The sequence below is a fragment of the Chelon labrosus genome, assembly GCF_963514085.1.
Source record: "Chelon labrosus genome assembly, chromosome: 10".
Classification (NCBI taxonomy): Eukaryota; Metazoa; Chordata; class Actinopteri; order Mugiliformes; family Mugilidae; genus Chelon; species Chelon labrosus.
Genome location: NC_140360.1, coordinates 21,948,637 through 21,970,484, shown reverse-complemented (window position 1 = coordinate 21,970,484; position 21,848 = coordinate 21,948,637). Strand labels below are relative to the sequence as shown.

Genomic DNA, 21,848 nt, shown 5'->3' with positions numbered 1-21,848 from the left:
TTTACATATCATCTCTGTATTTTGTTGTAAGCTTAAGCATACTCTCTAGAACTTTAGGAAGGATCCCATCGGCCCTAATAGTTCTGTGTTAACTGAAGATTTTCATTTGATAAAACCTTTAGAGAGGTGACATTGACAAGCTGGCTATGGTTAGTAATGATCTAAGGCGTACAATTGGCCATTTTCATTTCAGTTAGTACCATATTATATAATGTTATTGTTTTTATAAGAATAGTAAGTCAAGTATAGTATGTTAAATGCACTAATACAACATCAGTGTCTGATATTATTGACAGATCCTCTTTATAATTATCATCTTCTTCATATGTAATTTCATTGACAAAAGTTGCCCCCATCGTTGATATAGAAAACAAGATCTAGATTTGCATTTATATTTTAGTTTACATGTCATGCATATCTTTATTGTGGCAAGCTAGCTGAGTGGCCGCGGCGCGCATTAAAGTAAATCGAACGTACCCTTTTTTTTTCTTTTTTTTTTTTAACCCCGTCCCTTCCTTCTTCCGCGTGCTCTTTTTAGTGGACCAATCCCAGCATGCGGCGGTGTAAATACGGAAATGGACGGTTCAGCCGCGCATAAATAAATCTAATGACTATGAAACCGTAGTATTTGTTAAAGAACAAAGTATAATTTCACGGACAACATGTGTAAGAGTTGCGTATCCCCGTTTGAGGGTAGTTATCCATTGCTTGTTTTAAGTGTAAGTTAAGTTAACTTGTCTCGGTGTTAAACAGTCTCGAGTCTGTTAGTCCACTACACAAGAGGTTTAATATATCACCAAAAGTAAATATCACAAATAAAAAATATCTAAGTGAACTGGTATAAAAGCAAAAGATACTACTTTAGCATTTAGGTTATGTATATCTCATAGAATTAGTTTAATAACATTCAGATTACAGTAATTTCCCCCTCATCTGACAATAGCAACATGCATCTTTAGGTATGTAGTTTAAAAAAATCAAATAGACCTGGTCAAACATAAACCATCCCTCTCTAATCAGTGTTGGTCAGCAGAACAAATATTGTTTGCTGTCCCTCTCCCTACAGCTATCCATTTGATAAACATATTGGTAAGTCCAATTATGTGTAGCTTGGTGTTTTATGAGGCACTGCATTTATGGAAACAACAGTGCAATGTGTTTTACAATTCTTTCTGTCATCTGGGTTATTTCATGGTTAGCTCACCTGGCGCTAGGGTTTTGTGGCCCATTTTTCACACTACAATTCTGTATGTCTCAGACTATTCTGCTATGCTTTATACTGTTCTTTTCTTAATCTGCATTTGTCAGTTTTATTGTGCAATAATGCAGTTGTGTCAGTGTAGCGCAATTAATAGTGCATTCATAAATTGCTGCTGTAATACCTCTTTGATGAAACGCCTTTCAGAAAGGCTGCAGTCATAAAGTGTATTCCATCCAGTGACACATAATAAAATCCTCTGTGGGCTTTGACCTTCTCCACTTCAGATGCAGATGAGTTGTAATGTATGCTTGTTATAAATATATTTGTAGGTGAGTCACATTTGCTTCTGTCTGTCTGCCGCTCTGTGGGCGAGGCAGCTAATATCAAACAGTGTTAAACAGAGACAATTCCTGAGAGTATCTGGGCCCTAGTCAAACATTTCCCACTCATTGCCAGTCCTACAGTTACCTCTGTGGTATCTACCTGTGAACCAGTTATTGTCATTTAGTCAATATTTGAAATACCAGCAGCGGTCCGTCATTGTCTTCTTTACTTTCCACTGTCTTACACTCTTTTCTCCTCGTTTTCTCTCTTTTTATTTTTTTTCCTATCCCAGAAGGTTAACTGTTCATTTTAAAGTGAGTACTGTCATCTTAGTTACATTTTTTTAGAGCCATGCACGCAACATATTGCAGAGTTGTGTCCCGTGTAGGCCCCCTTGGGAGGTCTCCCATTGTCACTGAAAACTTAAGTAAATTGCCACTGCAGTAGTTTAAAGTTTGTCAGCCCTTGAGGGACAGATTAAAAATGTACATGCATTTAAACAAATTGGTTTCAGAGTGAACATTTGTTTTGAAATTTATCTTTGAAGTAATATAGTTATTGAAATGTTCCCTTATGAGTTTACACTGTTTCACTTGTGCAGCATCTGACCAGACAGATTTCACATCGATCGTCAGCTTGTAAACTGTCTGAGCATGTCTAGTACCAGATGGCATTCTGATGTCCTACTCATCTCGCCCGTCCTGTTGTGTTTGTGCTTGAATGTGTGTGTCCAAGCATTGCATTCGTGCATCTCTTGTTTATTTTGGTTAATGATAGCACGGTCTTCTGGATGCCAGTAACAGCTATAGATAGTCTTGACTCTAATGCCTGTGTGACACATACAGGCTACATGTCTTGAAGAGACGCCCAGTCTGGCCTTTGGTAAACAGAGACAGTGGATCATGTCCTGGAGGAAAATGTGTTGATGGTGGTGTGCCTCTCTATTGTAAGACCATTTGACACTTCATAATCTCTCTATATAAAGGCACATTTTATTATTGTCTTTGTTTGTTCCCAGGTACCTATAACTGCTCAAGGCATCTAAAGCACAACCAAATGCTCAGTTTCTTTCATTTTCACTGCAAACTTTCAAACCCATGGGGGCAGAGATCAGTTTTTACTTTCAGTGAGTCTATGCCAGCACCATAAGAGTTGCAAGATATACATAGGTATACATTTAGTTTACCGTCATACAGCATTTTTTTATAGCTGTCTTGAGAACACATAAGTAGATAATCTAATGTCTGGCTTGTACTCTGTAAAGTGATTTAAGAAGGAATGATATGACTTCTATGTTAGAGTTAAGTAAAGGAAACGGGGGGAAATGAGCGTTACACTCCGAGGACGTTGACCCTCAACGAGAGGGGGAGAATTTCATGTTCTTTGGCTGATCTACTGGTCTTTGTAACAGCTGTTTTCTACAGCTGCACTGTCCGGATTCTGTTGATAACACACACTGTGCTACAGTATACCACTCTTAAACTTTACATCATTAAGGACCATCCCAGCCTGATAAAGACATCTCACAGCAGTAACACAAGACTCATTAAAAAAGGCTTGATGTTTGCTTATGGAGTTGGTTATTTCTTTTTGCAGTTTATTCAGCTCTCTTACTCCAATATAAAATCCATCAACTGTGTTAGCGCTTAAGCCTCTCTGAAAGCCAAAGGAATAATATACACATAACTTATGGAGTCTATTAACATTATACAATGCATAGGCATGCTAGTTAAACAACTGTGTGCTTTAGTAAACTCCAAACACTAAGGAATGATGTTTGCGAACCACAGTGGACTTCTGCGCTGCCAACAAAGGAGTAGCAGATGCAGAAATATCCCAGTCTGCTGAAGGGCATCTTGGTTTTGGGACCCATAATAATGGGTTAAGATGATTTTTATTTAACAAGTTTGACACGATTTTTCCTGTGCTTTTCTGCTGATGGGAGGCAAGGGAGGAGTCCCCAAATCGCACCACTGTGGTCAGTGAGATGCTTCTGGCATGCATTCACAGTCAAAGACCATTCAGCGCTAGAAAGGATGTCTCTCTTGTGTCCGTGACAGGCCTAAAGATCGCAGGAACACATTCCCTGCCCTGGGCCTGCAGTCTCCCGTCATTTATCCTCTGATCTATTATACAATTTAAATACAGCATAGTGGTGTAGTTTCAACTTTTTTTTTAATAATTGTCCTTTGCTTCCTGGCCTTTTTTTGTTTGTCAGCCCTGAATATATAAAACAACTTGAAGTCTCTTGCATGTGAGCCTTTGCAGGAGTCCCAAACCCCTGATGAGGAAATACTTTCCTATTGTGGGACCTTTGGGCTGTCCATCCTTCAATATTGCATTTTCTTTCAGTTATTCCACAGTAAGACATATAAGTAGAACATTGCCTTTGTATATAATTAGACTGTAAAACCTCAGGTGTGTCATTCATAACATACAAGCCAAACTCGATAAGCCCGTCCTGCTCGTCTTCCTTTTAGCCTGTTTTGGTGAGCAGCTCTTCTCTCTTTCTATTCAGGGTTCAGCTTTTAATTGGTAGCAGCTGTTCTCTCAAGCCTCTGAGTGATGCGGCGCTCTCTTTATGCTGGTTGCATGATTGGAGACAAACCTCCAGTGTGCTACTGATTTCAGTCATGTAAAAAGAGTTTTCACATGTATTCCTGCATGCAGCTTATATTTAAGACTCAAATGGGACGACAATGCAGGATAAGTTAACTGCATAGCTATGTTTACTCAATGCTTAAGTTTCTACTTTACATCCATTGCACTGAGAAGTCTCTTCAGTCATCTGTGTAACGCCCATGATAACTCCAGCAGAGGGCACTTAAAGCTCAAGTATACAGTGTTTGGCGAGAGAGCTGCATTTTCATGAACTCTGCTACAATGATTCTATTTTCCACCAAATTAAACGATTCCCAGTCTTTTAAAGATGAGAAGCGCTTTTCACTGCCACTGATTTGTTGGATAAACACTGAGTGAGTTGAACTAGTTTCAGGGAGTTCCACCGAAGTTCTTTGGAAATACGTGTCTTGAGGCCATGAAAACATGACTACAGACTTGGAGCAGGTTTATCAGCCAGTCAAAAAAGAAATCTTCTGAGGATTAGCTGCAGCAAAGAAACAAATTGGTATTTATAATAGCGTGTGTCACAATGAGCCACACAAAGAGGAAAGTTGGGGTAATGTTTTAAAAATGTATTTTGTAAGTTATAAAAGTGCTTTACAGTGGAAGCCAGGGAATGGATTTAGTATTTAACCTCACTATTACACTAAGCTGATGTAGAGTCAGTTTTATTATGAACAGTAGGCTACTGATGGAATTTATTCAAGTTATAAGAACAGATTTGGTGTGCTTTACTCGACTATTTCCCTTTAACGCTACTCTATACTTTAGACTGCATTTTAAATTTGTGATATATGGTGATCTTTTAAGGTGCAGTGTGTATTAAACTGTATGTTAATCCATACATCCTCCATTGTGCCAAATGCGTATTTTTTTATTTTTTTTTTTAAATTGTATTTTTTACTCAAGCACAAACCTGAATGCGTGGACTTTTACTTGCAACGAGGTATTTCGACTGCGTTGCACTCTTAAATCTGGTCAAGTAAAAGATCTCAACACATCCTCAACCACAGAGTCTGGGTGCATTTGTATGACGACTCGGACATCAGATACACATGTGAGGAGTGTAACATGGGTCTCCTAGGTGGCGTCTCCCCTCTCTGGGATTAGCTGTCTTCTCTTCAGCACTCCCTGAATTCCATTCCGCCTTTTACTTTTTCGCAGCGCACTGCCCTGCTCTCTCTGCACAGGACTTCCCAGTGACTTTGCAAGCGCGCATTCAGCTCACTCCAAGTCCCAAGTTTTCGGAGCGCACGGGAGGAGAAGCAAGTTTCGGGGTCGACATTTTACGTCCTTAATAAAACAAAAGAGAAAGAAACCCACACATACACACAGGCAATCGCGAAAAAGCGGGGAGCTCTGTGTTACCTGTTGATGAAGTCCCACCGGGTGTGGGACGCAGAGGAGCAGTCGGGTTTGTTCGCAGAGAAGAAAAGTCTGTAAAAGGTGCACCGCTCCAGTGGCCAGGAGGAGTGAAGGACCTCGTTTTTTTTTTCTTTTTCCCCCAGCATTTGCAGCCTGTGCTGGGTTGGTGGAAAATGGGCACTCCGACCGCTTCGATCTGTGGACTTATCCTCTCCTTGGTACTCACATGCCAGCTGGTCACTGTAAGTAAACTTTCTATTTACTCCTTCTTTTCACTTTTAAACTCCACACTGATGATTATACGTTTCAGTCGCCCACTTAACTGACCCATAAAAACGTGTATCCCTACAAAGATCAGTACAAACTTACAACTCATATGACCTATTAAATGCAAAAAAAAAAACAACAACAACAACAATCTGTTGGTGTGACTATTTATGTTGGGTAAATGTGGATTGTGGTTGCCTGCTGCAGGGCTGCTCACATACAGGTGGCCTGTGCAGCATATTCCCGTCCACATATCAGCCTGTACTGTAAAGATGCTTTTAGAAAGTAATGGGACAAACCAGAAGCTGCTGTTGAGTGAAGCCGGGCTAAGTTTGTCCATAGAAACAAGCTATTCATAGTCTTCCTGGAGCCCACAGCTCCTAAACCTCCTCAAACTTTGTCAGGCTGCACTTTGCTTTGCCCCACACTGTCTGTCGGTTGCAACCAGTGTGTGCAGATTTTGACTGTGTGAGGAGAAATCTGAAAAGAAGAATGCCTTGTTCCTGGCATCACGCATTTGGGCTCACTGCTTTATTTTAGCCGCCAGGGATCCTTCAGAATATAAGCGAGGGTTTATTTGGAGAGGGGGAAAAAAATAATCATAATAATGACATTAAACTCACTAATTTCTCTACCATCCCAAATCTACTACAGATGGGAGAATTCACTGTATTGGGAATTTCTTCCTAAGTTCAGTCTTGTGGTTTTATTCATAAATGGCTGCAACCAACCATCTTCATTATTGATTAATCTATTGATTACTTGTTCAATTTTTTTATCAAAACATTCCTAGAATTACACAAGTTCCTGGAATCCAAAATGATCAGCTGCACTCTTTGGCATTTTATCTAAAGTAATATGCTGACATTACAGTTTAAGAACCACTTTGTCTTCGATCTTCTATAGTTTCGCTGTGATTCATATAGAGGATGACCATTGCTTTGGTGGTGCTCAGAATAGACCGCCCCCACCTTCTGGAAATTTCCTCTGGTCTCTCACCTTTATGCCCTCCAATAAACAGAGCTGTCATGGCTGAGATATCTGCGACACCTCAGTGTTGATTTGATCTGAAGCGAAGCCTTTTTGAACGATGGGACGCCGTGGCGGTGGCCGGCAGACATAAATCTTTCACATGCTGAGTCTAGAGTACGGCAGCAGTGATATGCCTGACGTTGGAAAAGCTATAGTGTTAAAAATTTTATGACTTCAGGGTATATTTAACATCCAGCGGTGACTCGCTATCGAGCGCCGAGTTTTTCCTGTAAATGAAATGATCTATCACTTTTAGTCGGTGCACGAAGTTGAAGCAGAACGTGCATTACTACCTGCGCCTTCAAAGTTGGCATGCGCTATGTGTCTTCAATATCATCGATCCACAGAAGCCATCCGGGCCCACAGAGGGCTATCATCATCTGTTGTGTGCTGACACTGGAAGGTAACAGGAGATGGCCTCTACACTTTTACCACAGCCTTGATTGACTACTAGGCCAACAATGCCAGTGTAATTGAATTATCTGGAACCACAAGCATCTGTTTCTTGCATTATGACTTTGAACTACAGCGGGCTTGCTGTCTCTTGATTCAATTAAGCACATGTGCTGGTGTTACTATGGGATCGTCATTCCTCCCTGCTGGAATGCCAGGGTCATGTGCATCAACTCAAACAATCAAAGTCAATAAAACTCTCAATGGGTGAGATCTCTCCTTAGAAAACCTTACTCATGTCCCGCTGCGGGCGACCAGCAGTGCTAGTGGGAGGACTTACCCAAGCCCTGCACAGCTTCATTTTTAGGACAAACGAATGATCTGTTTGACTCATACCAGTGAATGTGGAGTGATGAGGCCAGTGGTCTTTGCTTCTGGTCTAAATTAATCATATTTGGAGGCCAGAGGACTTTCGTTTTGGTGCATGACATCAGACCAACCACGAGCACTACTGCTGACAATTTTGGCACTGAGATCCCTCCCAGTATAGATTCTCACAAGTGTCCCTTGACTGAATTGGAGGGTAGACTGTGGTTGGGGGAGGGGCAACTTGGATTCCTATGACTATATAGTCTGCAGTGTGTGTCATGGCCTCTTTTGCACTGCGTGTAACTCGACTCCTTCATCTGGAGGCTAAATAATATGCAGCAACAGTTTGATGTGATGATTTATTTAGTCTGAGCTGGACTCACTAGGCGAGGTGGTCGGTCTCTCTGTGTGGCGCTTTGTCATTACCAGGCTACTTCCAGCTACCTGGTGTTTAATTCCCATTCAGAGTCGATGAGGACTCCATGGAGTTGCAAAGCACAGCAGTGCAAACACCAACTCCACTCCACAGTTTGAACAGTAGGGAAGGTCCACCCCCCCCCCCCCCCCCCCCCCCCCCCAAGACCCATTCACATAATTGCTTGAAGACTGGGTTCAGTAAACATTGCATTGTTGAATTATAGCCCCAGGAGAGAGGCCATCTTGGCTGATGGGACAATGCTGCACTGAACTGGCTCGCCTCCTCCTTCAAGCACATAGGCGCATATGGAGTGCAGGCCGGCAGGCTGGCATTTGTTGACTCTGCAGTGAGGTGTGACTAGAGGTCAGAGAGGTGAGGACTCTGAACCTGACTCTGTTTCACAGTTCAGCAGGGTTCCTCGTGATTTATTCACGGCCGAGATTAGCTGCTGCTCCACCGTTTCCTGAACTTTCCACTTTTTATTTGTCTGTGTGATCAGACACGTTACACTTCTCTGTTTTAAGTCTTTTCATGTTTGTGCTGCTTTGGCCTCCCACAGAGAAGTATTCCTTCTGTTGGTTTTGATTTAGTTTCTAGATTGGTTTTCATTTACAACCTTATTTTTGCCATAATTTGGGATGCTACTGTTTTCCATGCATTATCAAAAGTACAAATATGTACTCATAATAGATATAATCACACACTGTGTCTCAATTTATTGTCAAAGTTGCCAAAATCTAAAATAAGAGTTTTTTCCATTATGGATTGACATCATGGTCTCATCTCCACATCCGAAGTCATGTCCCTTTTTTTCTTATAGTTTCCAATCAGTGACAGTCTGTGTTTTTGTATTATTAATAGACTACAATCAATTCATATATGTTATCAAAAGAACCATATTTTCTCTCAAGTTCAGCGTGATTTGTGTGCTGCCACACACTGTAGGAATTTGGACTACAGGGATGCCCTAAAGCCTTTTTGATGAATAAAAGATGGCCCCACCCTTTCTCCGGGACACACCTTCACGCAGACACACACAGACCAGTGCCTTTTCACACTGCTTTGCCTCTTGGCTGGGGTAGCGCTGTGCTTTCATGCCCGACGTCGCGTCCGTGTCGGACAGAAGAGCCGACTCCAAACACAGCTGCACCTCGGCTGGTACAGCAGCAGCGCTGTACATGTGCTGACATGAGCGCACATACTCTGAGTACCGCCTGTTGTAACTAGAGTCCCACTCTTTCCACGCACACCTCTTCGAACATTTACATTTCCCCTCTCTGAAGTGCTCATGTGTGGATGGCTTTGTTTCAAACCACAGACTCACATATCATCCCCAGATCTGTTTGAAGGCTCTGTCACGCCAAGTGCCACTCTGTAATTAAATCTTCAAAGCTTTATATAAAGGGAATATTACGTTATAATGTACCTTTTTAGGGGGTAACACATTATAAGCTGTCAAACATCTCTGACTACCACATCTGCTTTTTATGTTCCCTTAGATAGCACAACAAGTTCAAAACATCTAAAAAGAATAAGATATTTTAATTTAATTTTCTTGTGTACCAAACAAATGAATGCCTCACTGATATGCCCATGAGCAAGATACTAAATTGTGTTCCGTTGCAGTATACAGTGAGCCCTGTAATCTAACATCTTTCCAGTGCTTCCAGGATTTCCTGGCATTAGTCATTAAAATAGCATGTTCACGGACACATTTGAAGTAAAAAAAAAAAAAAAATCTAAGACTCAAACGGTTAAATAAAAGCCCCTTGGCCTCTTCTTTTTCAGTGAAACTTACTTTTCCCTTGTTGACCAATAAAGTTGGGGGAGCAGTACCAGCACAAAGGCCATAAGTAGGGCAGACAAACTGATCCGAAAGGCTGGTCATGTTATTCTCAGTGAGTTGGAGACACTGGAGAAACTGCTCTCCGTCATGGACAATCCATCTCATCCACTACAATAGAGGGGCAGCAGAGCTCATTCTCCAACAGACTGATCCAGCTCTGCTCCCACGGGACTTCATTCATACCGTTCTCAGTCCAGCTGCACAACAACTCACCTTTCTGTAGCAGATAACATCCATGTTATTCCATGCAATAGTGTCCATTATGTTAATGGGAACTACGGGACCTTACTATCATTCCTTAGTATAAAATATATCCTTCCGTCTCTATTTCGTGTACATTTGTTCATGTGCTAATTCTGTAAATTTTTTTGCTTATACTATTTTTATTTTATTTTACTAGATTTTACTAATATTTTATTTATTTTATCGTTCTTTCACTTGTGGTTCTTAAGAGTGTTTTTATGTGCAACTAAGCTACTGTGACCAAGCAATTTCCCTTGTTGATCAATAAAGTTTATCTAAGTCTAAGTCTTAATTCTAAACTATATATCACTCTTCATTCCCGAGTCATGGAGCTACAGGTGCAATAAAACCGGCCCGGTTCATAGTGAGGTCACGGGATGTCTTGAGGACACAGCGCTGTCACCACGAGCAGTAAAATATGGGCAACGGTCAGAAAGTATTTGAGGCTAGCAACTGCATGTGTTGGCATTTCCCTCGTGGGCTCATGGTTCGCTCGAGGCAGCTACTGGGATATTGAACAAAGAGGAAAGTGACTGCTTGGTATTGGGTCGTCATTATTTTTTTATTTAATGTGCGCGTCTCTAATTTGATCAACTTTAATGCCAAGTGTAGTTCCGGTCCTGTGGAAAGACTGAGCTTTAAACCTAACAAGAGTCGTTCTGCCTGAAAAGACGAACAAAAGGCCTGCTAATAGACTGGTCCAGACTCTGACGGATTTCCCCATCTTAAACAGTCTTCTTCAAAATCTTCACAGGCTTCCTTTCACAGGCTGCACCATTAGAGATTCATTGAAATGCTAAGTTTACTGTATTGCACTTTCCCTTTGAAGGTGCTCCATCGTTGTCTGTGCCCTATTGTCTTGGCTAGGGGCATTGATGTCAAGTCGTTTTTACTTTTTGGTTAAAGGAGCTGCTCCTTTGTGTTGTATGGTCCCTCCCAGCATACAACTACTCTGATGGGGGTTGCTGCCCCTTTCACCAACTGCATTTTCGTGTGTGCTGAACAGATTTGTTTCCTTTAAGACTTTAAGCACGATAAAGGATTGTTATCATTCTTATTTCACCATTGTCTTTTAAACCAGGGTTGACCCAGACATCCTGTGAAGTGCTTATGAAAAATCCCCACCCTGGCGTCTTATCAGCAGTGATAATTTCTCAGTACCTGTGCACGGACTAGTAGCACCCTGCCTCCGCTTCCTCTCACTGTGCAGCAAGTCTCTACCTGTGAAACGAGAAGCCTTCCACTCTTGCAGGACTGTACTGTAAGCTACTAATTCACCTAAGCCACTGTTAAACCCTTAACGTTCACAAAGGAGGGTTGGTAGGTGGAATTTTGCTGGCCCCGGGGTGTGAACGGCTCAGTGAAAAGTAAATACCGAGCAAAATACCAGGCTTCCCATTTCCACTCACTTTTATTTAATGGTTGTAGGCAATAAGACAAGCCTGCTGTGCTTCGGGAGCTTAATCACCCACTTAACAAATTCAGGGATTTGTGTGTGTGTTTTAAAAGCAAGAGAAAAAGCCACGGGTGGTTACGGTTTTTCATGACGGACCACGGGAAATTTTGAAATTGTGAAAACTAGATAATCAGTTCAATTGTTTTCTCGGCTGGGAAGCTGGTATTACTGTATTTATTTAGAACTGACCTTTTCTCTTTTGTTGTATTTGGCAGCTAAAGACATTACCTGAAACTGTATTGTTTACCACTGAAAAGACACAGTTTGGAAATATGAACACATATGAGAAAGCTAGTGATTATTCTTTATCATATTTACTTATATAGGACAAATAATCGCTAAAATGTAATACAAGAACTATGTTGTTTCAGCTAGTGTTAGCTCAGTTAGCTACCTAGGTACAATCAATAAAATCTGTTCTGTTTGCGATATTTGCCATTTCATCCCTTTCAGATTTCAGTCTCAAACCAAGGATCGACATATTTGTGTGTTATCATTGTAAATTGTGGCTGTCGGCAAAATCATATAATATTTACTACTCAATACACTATGTTTGCTGTCTGCCATAATGTTTGTGTGTATGACTTCTGAGTGTGTAAATCACTGCGTTCTCAAACACACAAAGACATTTTAGTTAACAATCCCACCATGGAAAAAACAAACATCCAAAATGATCATTGCGATCCTCAATAACTGCCTTTAACGACATGAAATGATGATAACAAACGGCTGTCTGAATTTGCCGCAGGATGTTACCACAAAAAGATCAAACGCGTATGAGCGTCAGCAAAGTCTGTTGTTGAAGGCATTGCACTAAAATATTACTGATTCAGTGCTACACTGAACACTCCCTGTGTTTTAACCTTCACACGTCCATCTCAAAAGAACCATCAGTTGTAATTACTGGCCTGGGGCCCCAAGCACTTCCCTGCTTTGCCTGTTGACAAGCTGCACCTCTGCTTATATTGTGGCCATCAGAACTTTGTATGGCGGTATTGAAATGTAGCTCTGTAATGTTCATGTTTTCGCATTATACACCGATCAGGCATAACATTATGACCACCTTGCTAATATTGTGTAGGCCTCCCTTGTGCCTCCAAAACAGTTGTGACTCATCAGAGAATGGACATGGGTCTTCTGAGGGTGTCCTGTGGTGTCTGGCAACAGAATGACCTTTGGGTCCTATGGGTTGAGGGGAGGGGCCTTGTTCCAGTGCATCCCACAGATACCTGATCAGTTTGGGATCTAGTGAATTTGGAGGCCAGGTCAACACCTTGTGCCATCTTTCATGTGTTTTTAGTCGTTCCTAAACCGTTTCTCTGTGTGCCTGTGTCAGGCTGCAGAGGCTGTAGAGGCCCTCAGCATGGATGGGAGGAGAGCTGCACCAGTCTGGTCTATGTTATCATGTCAGCTGTCGTCCCACGAGACATAACAACTCTTTCTCTTTGATATACACTCTCTTGTTCTCAGAGGAATTTTCTCTGTTTTTTTTTTTTGACCTGCCTGCCCCCCCCCCCCCCGTCTTTCTGCTCATTTTCTGTTTTCATTCACCAGTTAGGTTTACTGTCATTCGAATCTCCTAACCTTACTGTGGTGAAGCCGTATTTATATCATATCTCTTGTGAAACTCATTTCTACCAGCCAGACCGCCTATTGCTCCAGAAACAAAGGAAGACAATTTGGACAAGTGGATTGCTCCATGAGGAGATATCTTTAGAGGCTTCTGAAAGCAAATGGGATTGTGGTTAAGAGGTTGCCAGCAGTCCATTGTTTTGATGCAGTGGCTCGAGATGGTTTGAAACTTTTGTCCCTTGCTGAGTCACCATCCTGTTCGGGAAATGAAACCTGGAATTATCTACAGGGCAGGAGGACCCCACTTCCCCTGAAGGAAAGTTTATTCAGGCTTTCCTGTGCGCAGTTCAGATGTCCTGCTCTAAATATGCCGAAAGAAATAACCCAGTGTAGTTGGTGTTTTTTCAGCCCCCATCTCTTGTTTTTTATCTACTTGAATGCATTCTTTCTCTGAAGTGTATTTGTATTTGAAAATCCCATAATCCTCAGTCATTGTAGTCCTTCTGTATTCATATCTCCACAAGCAGTTTTCTTATTTAAACATCTCTCCTGCATCTTGAGCCTTTGTTTATCATGCAGTTCAGATATAGACGCTCAGTTGTGATCTACTTCACTTGGAGCGTCTGTCAGCTGGTCACAGAGTGCATTTGCAAAGCTGCACAAAAGTTTCACAAGTTTTTATAAGCTGGCAAGTAACCTGCTGGAACTAAGGATTAATGAATTCCCCTGGACTTAATTAAGCCAAAGTACAAGCCCTTGTTGTTTGTTTTTTTTCTCTCTCAGCTAGAATGTCCATCACGGTGTGTTTTGGCCGAGTACAACTGCTTGGTTGGAAATATTTTCCTTCCAGGTTTGCTGCTTTTGAAGATGCATGTTCCCTGCCAAACTGTGCTGTAATGGAAAAAAAAGTATTTGATTCAGACACACACTCGTCCATAGAGTGTATTTTCTGATGAAAAATGAAACAGCAAATCCCACAGACTTTCACCTGATCTCAGGCTGTATAAATAAGGCACTGATCTGTGGATGCATCAGAAATAACAAATGAATGCAACGATTGCTGAATGCATCAGTTGTGCATCCTAATAATTAAATAAAAAGTTTCACCCTTAGTTACGGGTGATATGTTTCGTCAAGCTCACTGTGGCCTGCACATGCAGCTTAGCAGGCAAAATGAAAGAGTTACTACTAGAAATTTCTCAAATAATAGGTCTCTGGTTTTAAGCAGGAGGCAGCAATTGGGTATGTCTTCTTCAACCTGACTGGAATCGTTCAGATTTCTGACATTTATGTCAATTAAATTGGATAAAATGTATGTGTAACCAATACATCGGTCACAATACAACATGTGCAAAGCGTTTCTGCTGTTCATCGTCAAATCTGCCAGAAATATAGCAATTCTCCATCTCGTCTATTCTAGCTTTGTTCATTTTTTCTAACAATCATTTGAACTACTCATTGGTGTCATGTTTACTGTCTCTCCCAAATACTCAGCACATCATCTGAATTCTAGCCAATGTACCCCATATTGGCTAGAATTCAGATGATGCAAATAATTCAAACATGCAAATAATGACTGGAATGGCGGAAATAATCGGATCAAACACTGACATGATCATCCGGTGCGCCCAAGGCGATTATATAATTCATGTTTACTCTGATTATTAGCAATTGAACCACAATTGAACTGCTGTTGGCACATTGGATCATTTTCACTACTTCAGTGTGACTGGTAACCCACAAAAAACAAATTAAGTTTTTTAATCATGCACTTTATGGCCCTAGATTTAACACTTGGCTACTGGGTATTACTGTAAGATAGTTAGCTGGATATGCTAACAATTGTAGCTTACATTAGAGCATGAATCCATTCTTTACATGTTTGCTTTTTGAAAGGATAAAAAGACACCGGCCCCCAAAACCCTTAAAGTATCACTCTGCCCCATGCAAACCTCAGCATGTGCAAATTCCAAAGCCTGCCAGGCCTGTTGCAACAGTGGTAATGCTGATATGGCCTTCATTTTAGCCTTGCCACCAAAATGCATTGTTTTTAGGAAATCGGATGGAAGTCTAATAGCCAGACAGTCGCCTCTGTGTGAATAGATGCAGGAATGAAAATCAAGCTATTGATAAAAGAGGAATGTGGACCCGGTTGGTGGTTGAGCATTTCACCAGATTAAAATCACAGCTTCTCACTGGAAACCATCACTGCTGAGTCCTTTGATTATTTTCAAATACACTTCTATTGAAGCTGTTCCAGATCACCTTCTGGGAAACGCTGAGTGAAGCATATCAGATTTTATCTTTGTTCATGCAGTGTATTGCCAGTTCAATTCAAATAAATACAGAAACTTCTTAACTACCATGCTGACTAAAGTAGCTAAGCATCCATCATGTGCCCAGAGTCTTGATGAATGTACCTGGCAGGCATATTCAAGCTGAAGGTTGGCCTTGTAACGCAGTTGGTAAAGCAATGGGAATTTCTGTGGTTTCAAGCTAAAGTGGTTGTATATAATTTTCTCTCCACCCAAACCATCTGTTGATTCCGTGGAATGAGAAGTCTTCTAAATACTCTTCTTAAAAACTCTGTTTATGTACTCTTGAATGAGTGAAACTGTTTGATCAGAGATGACATATTGAGGAATATACTGGAAAATCTCTCATTTGCAAGTTAATTTCTGACACATCGGTATTTAACTTTAGTGGAAACACGAGTCAGATGGTGTTGTCAGTTGAGACATAGTGTTCAGAGTGAGCAGTATCTTTACAATACCAGATCACTGAGGGTTTAGTTATTGAAGAGAAGCTGACGAGCATGACAGCTTTATTTAATAAGTGCACGTAATTTCTACATCCATTTCAGATTTTTTTTCTTGGTTCTCTTTATATTTACACGAGGTACATGTATTGAATCTTCTATTCTAAATTAGAGACCTTGGTTGTCGTTGATGTTCTTTCCATGACAAATAAAAAGTGGCCTCACTTTTCTCCCTGTCTTCAAGCAGGCAGCACCTCCAGCCAAGTCAGGCAATTATTGCTTTAAAAGGGGTAATTAAATGGTTCTTCACCCGAACTGAGGCCTTGTGTGATTTATGTGAGCTGTGCACACATAGAGGATGCTCTTTCAGCTGTGTCAGGACGGAGAGGCCCCGTCTTTCCTACCATGCCCCACCTGCTGCGGCTCTATTATGACCCTGTCATGGGTGCAGGGGGTGGAGATGAAGGCACACTGGGGAGAAAATTTGGCACAAACACCAGACTGCAGTCAGATTCTCTGGCACTGACATCAGTCTTGCCTGTGGGCGCATGGTTAACCTCGGTCTGGTGTTTCATTAAGGTTTTCCCAGCACAGGAATAATGGAAAACACGATTAAGGGGGAGATAGATGAAGGAGGAAAGTTGTTTTTTCATGCATATTTGTTATTTAGAATGGGTCTGCCAGACGGGCAGAGATCGTGGTCTGATCAGGCCTGCAGCAGTGTCTTTGCAGAGTAGTCAGCACCGCTGCAATCCAGAGTTGGAGCTTGTCCTTCTAATGTCACACACCAACAAGCAATATAGATCCAGTCTAATTAAAAACATAATGCAACAATTCTAAATGCCCTGCTGACCTGGTCTGTCTCGCTTCCTGTTTCTGACATGTTTGCTCATTTCGAAAAAGAAAAATCTGCCTTTTCCACGTCTTATTGCTCAACACGTTCAAATGTCACCCATGAATCTACAGTGCATATGTAAAAAATGTGACAGGAAGTCAGCATTTAAAGCCTGATGCATGAATCACATATTTTTCCAATGAATGGTTGGGCTGGTGAACCTTAGCCCTTGAGCTCGGTCTTTTTAAACATCTTAAATAGTTAACAACAGCAATAAGTACAATATTTATAGCATTTATTAAAAACACCAGTATGTGTTATTTTTTTAGTCTAAGGGATGGCATGCATCGTCAGTCGTGGATCATCCTGCTGTCGGCTGGCCTCCTGGGCAGGAATGTGATGATGTGAATACCTTAAAGATCACTTGATAAAATGCCAGTAAAAGCAATTATGATTTATTTTATTTTATTGTTTGTTTGTTACATGTTTCAGCCCGCATCAACGGGGCGAATCATGGTAGATTTGTTTGTTTGTTACGTGTTTCAGCCCGCATCAACGGGGCGAATCATGGTAGATTTGTTTGTTTGGCTCGTGTTTCAGCCCGCATCAACGGGGCGAATCATGGTAGATTTGTTTGTTTGGCTCGTGGTTATTAGTTACTATATTAGTTGTTGATAGACATCGAATGGTGAGGAAAACAGGGTTGTGCAGTGGCGGTGTGGAGGGGGGTGACTCCAGGACGCTGGAAGTCACTGTTAAGCCTTCTTGAGGTGTCGTGGGCCTAACTTAACGAAACATCGGTGAAAGGAGGTGCCCACTTGAAAACCCCAATGACATGCTGCATACTGCTGTTGTTTAGGCCAGGTTCCTGTTGTCTTCATATTGCTTGGTAGCTATGGTTAGCTGCTGAGCGGGCCATACAAGCCAGCAGCGTTTAGTTAGTTTATGTTTTACAATGTTTGAATTATCCTCTGCTGCTTAATGGGCTTACAAGCCAGCAGCTTTTAATTAGTTTATGTAGATTATAGGTTAATTGTCATATCACAAGACCGTAGGTTTGGTAGGGTTTCTTAGTTGAACAGGGCCTTTAAATGTGTTTTGCCTGGGATCTTGGCACAAGGGATTGTAACATCTAATCCTGTGTATTACTGAATGCTATTCTAGCATTCTTATTCACGCAATAAAGTCATGTCCTTGCATGTTATGGATTTACTGTAAAGTGTCAGAGAGGTCAGACGGAGCGACGTAACCTTACTGGAGAAAGCTGAGTCCTAAATTATCCTCTTTTTTCCTTGAAAGGTCAGCAGACTTGTGCTGGCTTGTCCATTAGCACAGTGATGAGTCACACATAGGGCAGGCTGCAGTTAGTTTCACGGCCTTCCTTTCTATACCCGATGTGTTCCCTTCGCTGATTAACCACCATGCTCAGTGTGTTTTCTCACAGACACAGAGACCCTTGCCTATAATTACCTCTTATTATAGTAGGAAATAGATCCCTCACATCTGCTTCCAATGAATGGGCAGGTTAGGCCTCCTGCTTTCTTGTATTATTGCATAAACCCCTGGCGAACAGATGTCTTTGTAGGTGTGAGCACTCAAATTAAGGCCTGTTGTTGAATTATGAGGACAGGTGAAATTCGTCTGTCAGCCGTTGAAAGGAAGATACTTCCAGACTTGTTTATGGTTGTCAGATGTTGGCCCTCAGGTTTGTTGTGTTGTCGGCGCAAAGCCAAACGTAAGTGTCCGGTATAGATTTGAACCTCCTGCGACATACGTTTCAAACTGCTCAGAGTGAATGTCTGTCGCAAAATAGACTTGTTCACAGAAAGGCTCAAACCTACTAGAAACCATTGCAACTAAAATTATGGAATAATGTGTCAAAGAATGCTCATCTGACCCACCTTTTTTAGGTTAACTGCTGACTTTTATGTCCTCCTCCTGGCTAATGGCAATAAGAGCTTTTTACACCATTAAAAAGCCTCTGCTTGTAGAGTAAATGTCTGCGAAGAGTGGCCTCAATAAACATTTGTGGCGCTAATTAGCTGCTCAGGGGTGGATTTATTACTCATTAGCTCACAAACTATATATATATATATATATATATATATATATATATATATATATATTATAAGAACTTTCTATTTGAAGCCGCTATGAGGAAACTTGATTTAATCGCGACCTGTGTCTTTGTTTTGGCCAACTATTCTATCGATTAAGAGAGAGATTAACTCAACTGTTGAACTGACAGTATTTGGACACTCAAAAAGTAGCACATCCAAATTAATGTTTGTGACTTATTAAAAAATAAATAAATAAATGGTGATACAGCCTAAGTTATTTGACCGGTGAGTTGGGGACCTCTGTACTCTTATGTGCTGTTTATGCTTCTGCGTCAATATGATGCAGTAACAATGGCAGATCCTACGCAGCCTGACGTACACCTCCCCAGAAATGTAACTATGCGCTGCAGTGACGCACACCTCAAGAGCTGTGATTGGTCCGCTTGGCAGTAGCATATTTTTGCTTTTCTATTTCCGGCTTTTTCAAATTGATTGTTATGGATCAATATAGATTTAACACATCGAGGAAAGGTTAACTGAGGAGGTTCGAAGATACAAACATTTGTGTGGCTCATCTTCGCCGAAATTTTGGCAAGTGAAGCAGGAAGTAGAAACAACAGTTAACCCAACTGGCAAAAAAGACAACGCCGACTAGCATTTGGGTTGAGTTTTCACAGAGCGAGCCAGACTGATGAGTGCACACTGGCGTTGGCTACGTGCGTAGGTTACGGCGTCTATATCCCGCAGAGGCATAACGCCCTATAGCAAGCTATAGCAACATGATTTGTTGTGCGCGTGAGGTTCATTGTGTGTTCATGTGATCATGGAGTCAGGGTCAATCCTAGGTTCTGGGGGCCCCTAGGCAAGATGCATGCATGCTATCGGAGTTATGCGGTATTATTAATGCACTGTAGGGCCTTCATAGGTTTAAGGGGATTTAGTGTTATCATTGCAAAATATGCCAAGAAGTAGCCTTTCTTTCATAGGGCCCCAAACAGCCTATCACTACACTTTTTGAAAATCCTTAACTGTTAACTAGCAAGCTCAGTTGGTAATGAGACCGTATTTATTTTAAAGCATGCATTTGTGCTTTTGACCTGTATTTTGTGTAAAGAGCAGTGTGAAACAAAAGTAGACGGAGTAATCAGCTTGCAGAATGCAACCGCTTTGACCAAGGTTGAAATAAATCAGCGCAGCTTTTCAACCCCTTCTCTTTAATGAACAGGTCAAATGAACGGTCATTCTAATTTAAACGAATGGCGTACACTTCATTATACAGTATGTTTGGACCAAAACTGCTTGATCTGTAAATCTGTAGAGTAAAGAATAAGGCTACTCCATTTTTATGATTATCAAGATGCACTAAGTGTGCATCACTTTGATCTCACTTTGCTCATAGATAAATCTAATTGTTCTTCTACCATGGGAGTATTTATGAACACATGGAAAGAAGTAATAGTGACATGCCAAATCTGCTGACATATGGTAAACTTCCAGTTACTGTTTTCATCTGTTTACACTGTAGTGTCTGCTGTGTTTGCATGTAGGTATTGTTCTGCTTTGAACATGCGCGCGATTTATTTTTGGCGCTATCTTGTGGAGGAAGGCTAAGTGATGTAAAGGAAGTGTTTAATTTAGCCTAGGGATTTTATCTGGCACTCAAAGCGTAAGATCCTGTAGGCGTGGTCCTGTCTGGGGGAATTCCATCCCTTTAGTCCGTCAGGCAAAATGGGATCAGGCTTACTGAGTTTCTCTTTTATCACAGTCACATGCACGTGTTTGTGAACTTGTTTAGTTTTTGTACCTGTTTGCGGTTGCAGTCTGAGGAGCATGTAAACCAGACCTGTTTAAAGATATGATATTTATGATCTTGTTATTTTATGAATCTGTGATTCATAGGTAATCAAATGCTTTTGCTTTTTGTCTTCGTGGCGGGACTGGTGAATGATCCCTGCAGGGAAACAGTCTAGACAGGAAGATTCCCAGACTAGGTGAATTAAAATACAACCGGTTTTATTGCTGATGCAGTCGGGAACTAAATACAGAATGTAATAGCTTTTAACCATGACTCATACTGAAATGTTTTATCTCTGATTAGACGGGATAGGTGGCACGGGATAGGAAGAAGCATTAACAACAGGATACCATATTCAATCCTTCAAACTTCCAGACTTCAGATTTCCACAGATTCAATTGTAACCCCTAAACTTAAAGGATAAAATGAATGTCTGTGGCTTTGTGAAGTAATTTTTTTTTTTTGTGCATTTTACTAATAGCTATTGTCCTAGATGTCAGGCCTGCAAAACTGTAAATGATTCAAGAAGTCTTAAGAGGCTCTTGCTGAGACCCTTGTTGACCTTGGACAAAAGTAATGACGGGACTACTGTTTATCTCTAATCCAGCAGCTTTTTCCCCGGTCGTCATTCATAACCATATCTTTATCCTGCACTCTCTCAGTTTGCTTATCCAAAGTCTGCTCAGAGACTTACTAAGGTTTTGGCTGGCTCGAAATTCCATACTTGCTTCTAAAGTTGGAGGCAGTGCAACAGTATAAAGAACTTCTTGTGAGACAATTCAACTGCTAAAACAGCAGCTGTCAAAACTTGTTAAAAGTTTTAGCCAAGAGGTTTTTCCCTCATGAATTCTTGCCATTAACAAGGGGGCTGCTTCTGTCCTGCCAAATTAGGATGAATGCCGAAGGCACATTTATGGGCTTCCACAGATCTAGAAGTTGTAAAACATAGAAAAGATGAGAATGAAACACAAGCCCAGTCGTATATCCAGGGCTTATGCTTTGTTACACATGTAAATTGATTTTATTGTGTACATAACGTTGGAGTTTTCTGATTGGCCAAAACAGAAGCACTTGTCACCTGGAAAATCCAACCTTCACAGCACTCAGATTCCCCAGATCCTGCTCCTTGAACCATCCTCCAGAGGATAATCCGATTCTTTGCAAGCAGCCTGCCCCTTGATCCTTTGTCGGTGGGGTGACAGAGGGAGTTTCGGTCATGAGTTTAAAACTGTGAATAGAGGAGGTGAGAGCCAATCAGAATGAAGGCATTTCATGCCGTCAAAGTGGGTACC

At 41.2% G+C, this 21,848-nt stretch overlaps 1 protein-coding gene across 4 annotated transcripts in view; it reads left to right on the top strand.

The window, feature by feature from the left end:
- The first annotated feature begins 5,342 nt into the window (after positions 1 to 5,342).
- Positions 5,343 to 21,848, top strand: part of hspg2 (heparan sulfate proteoglycan 2) — an 88,690-nt gene continuing 72,184 nt past the window's right edge. For all 4 annotated transcript variants that reach the window (XM_084553391.1, XM_084553389.1, XM_084553390.1 and 1 more), the window contains exon 1: positions 5,343 to 5,754. In XM_084553391.1, the coding sequence (XP_084409517.1) occupies positions 5,686 to 5,754 (69 nt within the window). In that variant the 5' untranslated portion in view covers positions 5,343 to 5,685. The remainder of the gene's footprint in view (positions 5,755 to 21,848) is intronic.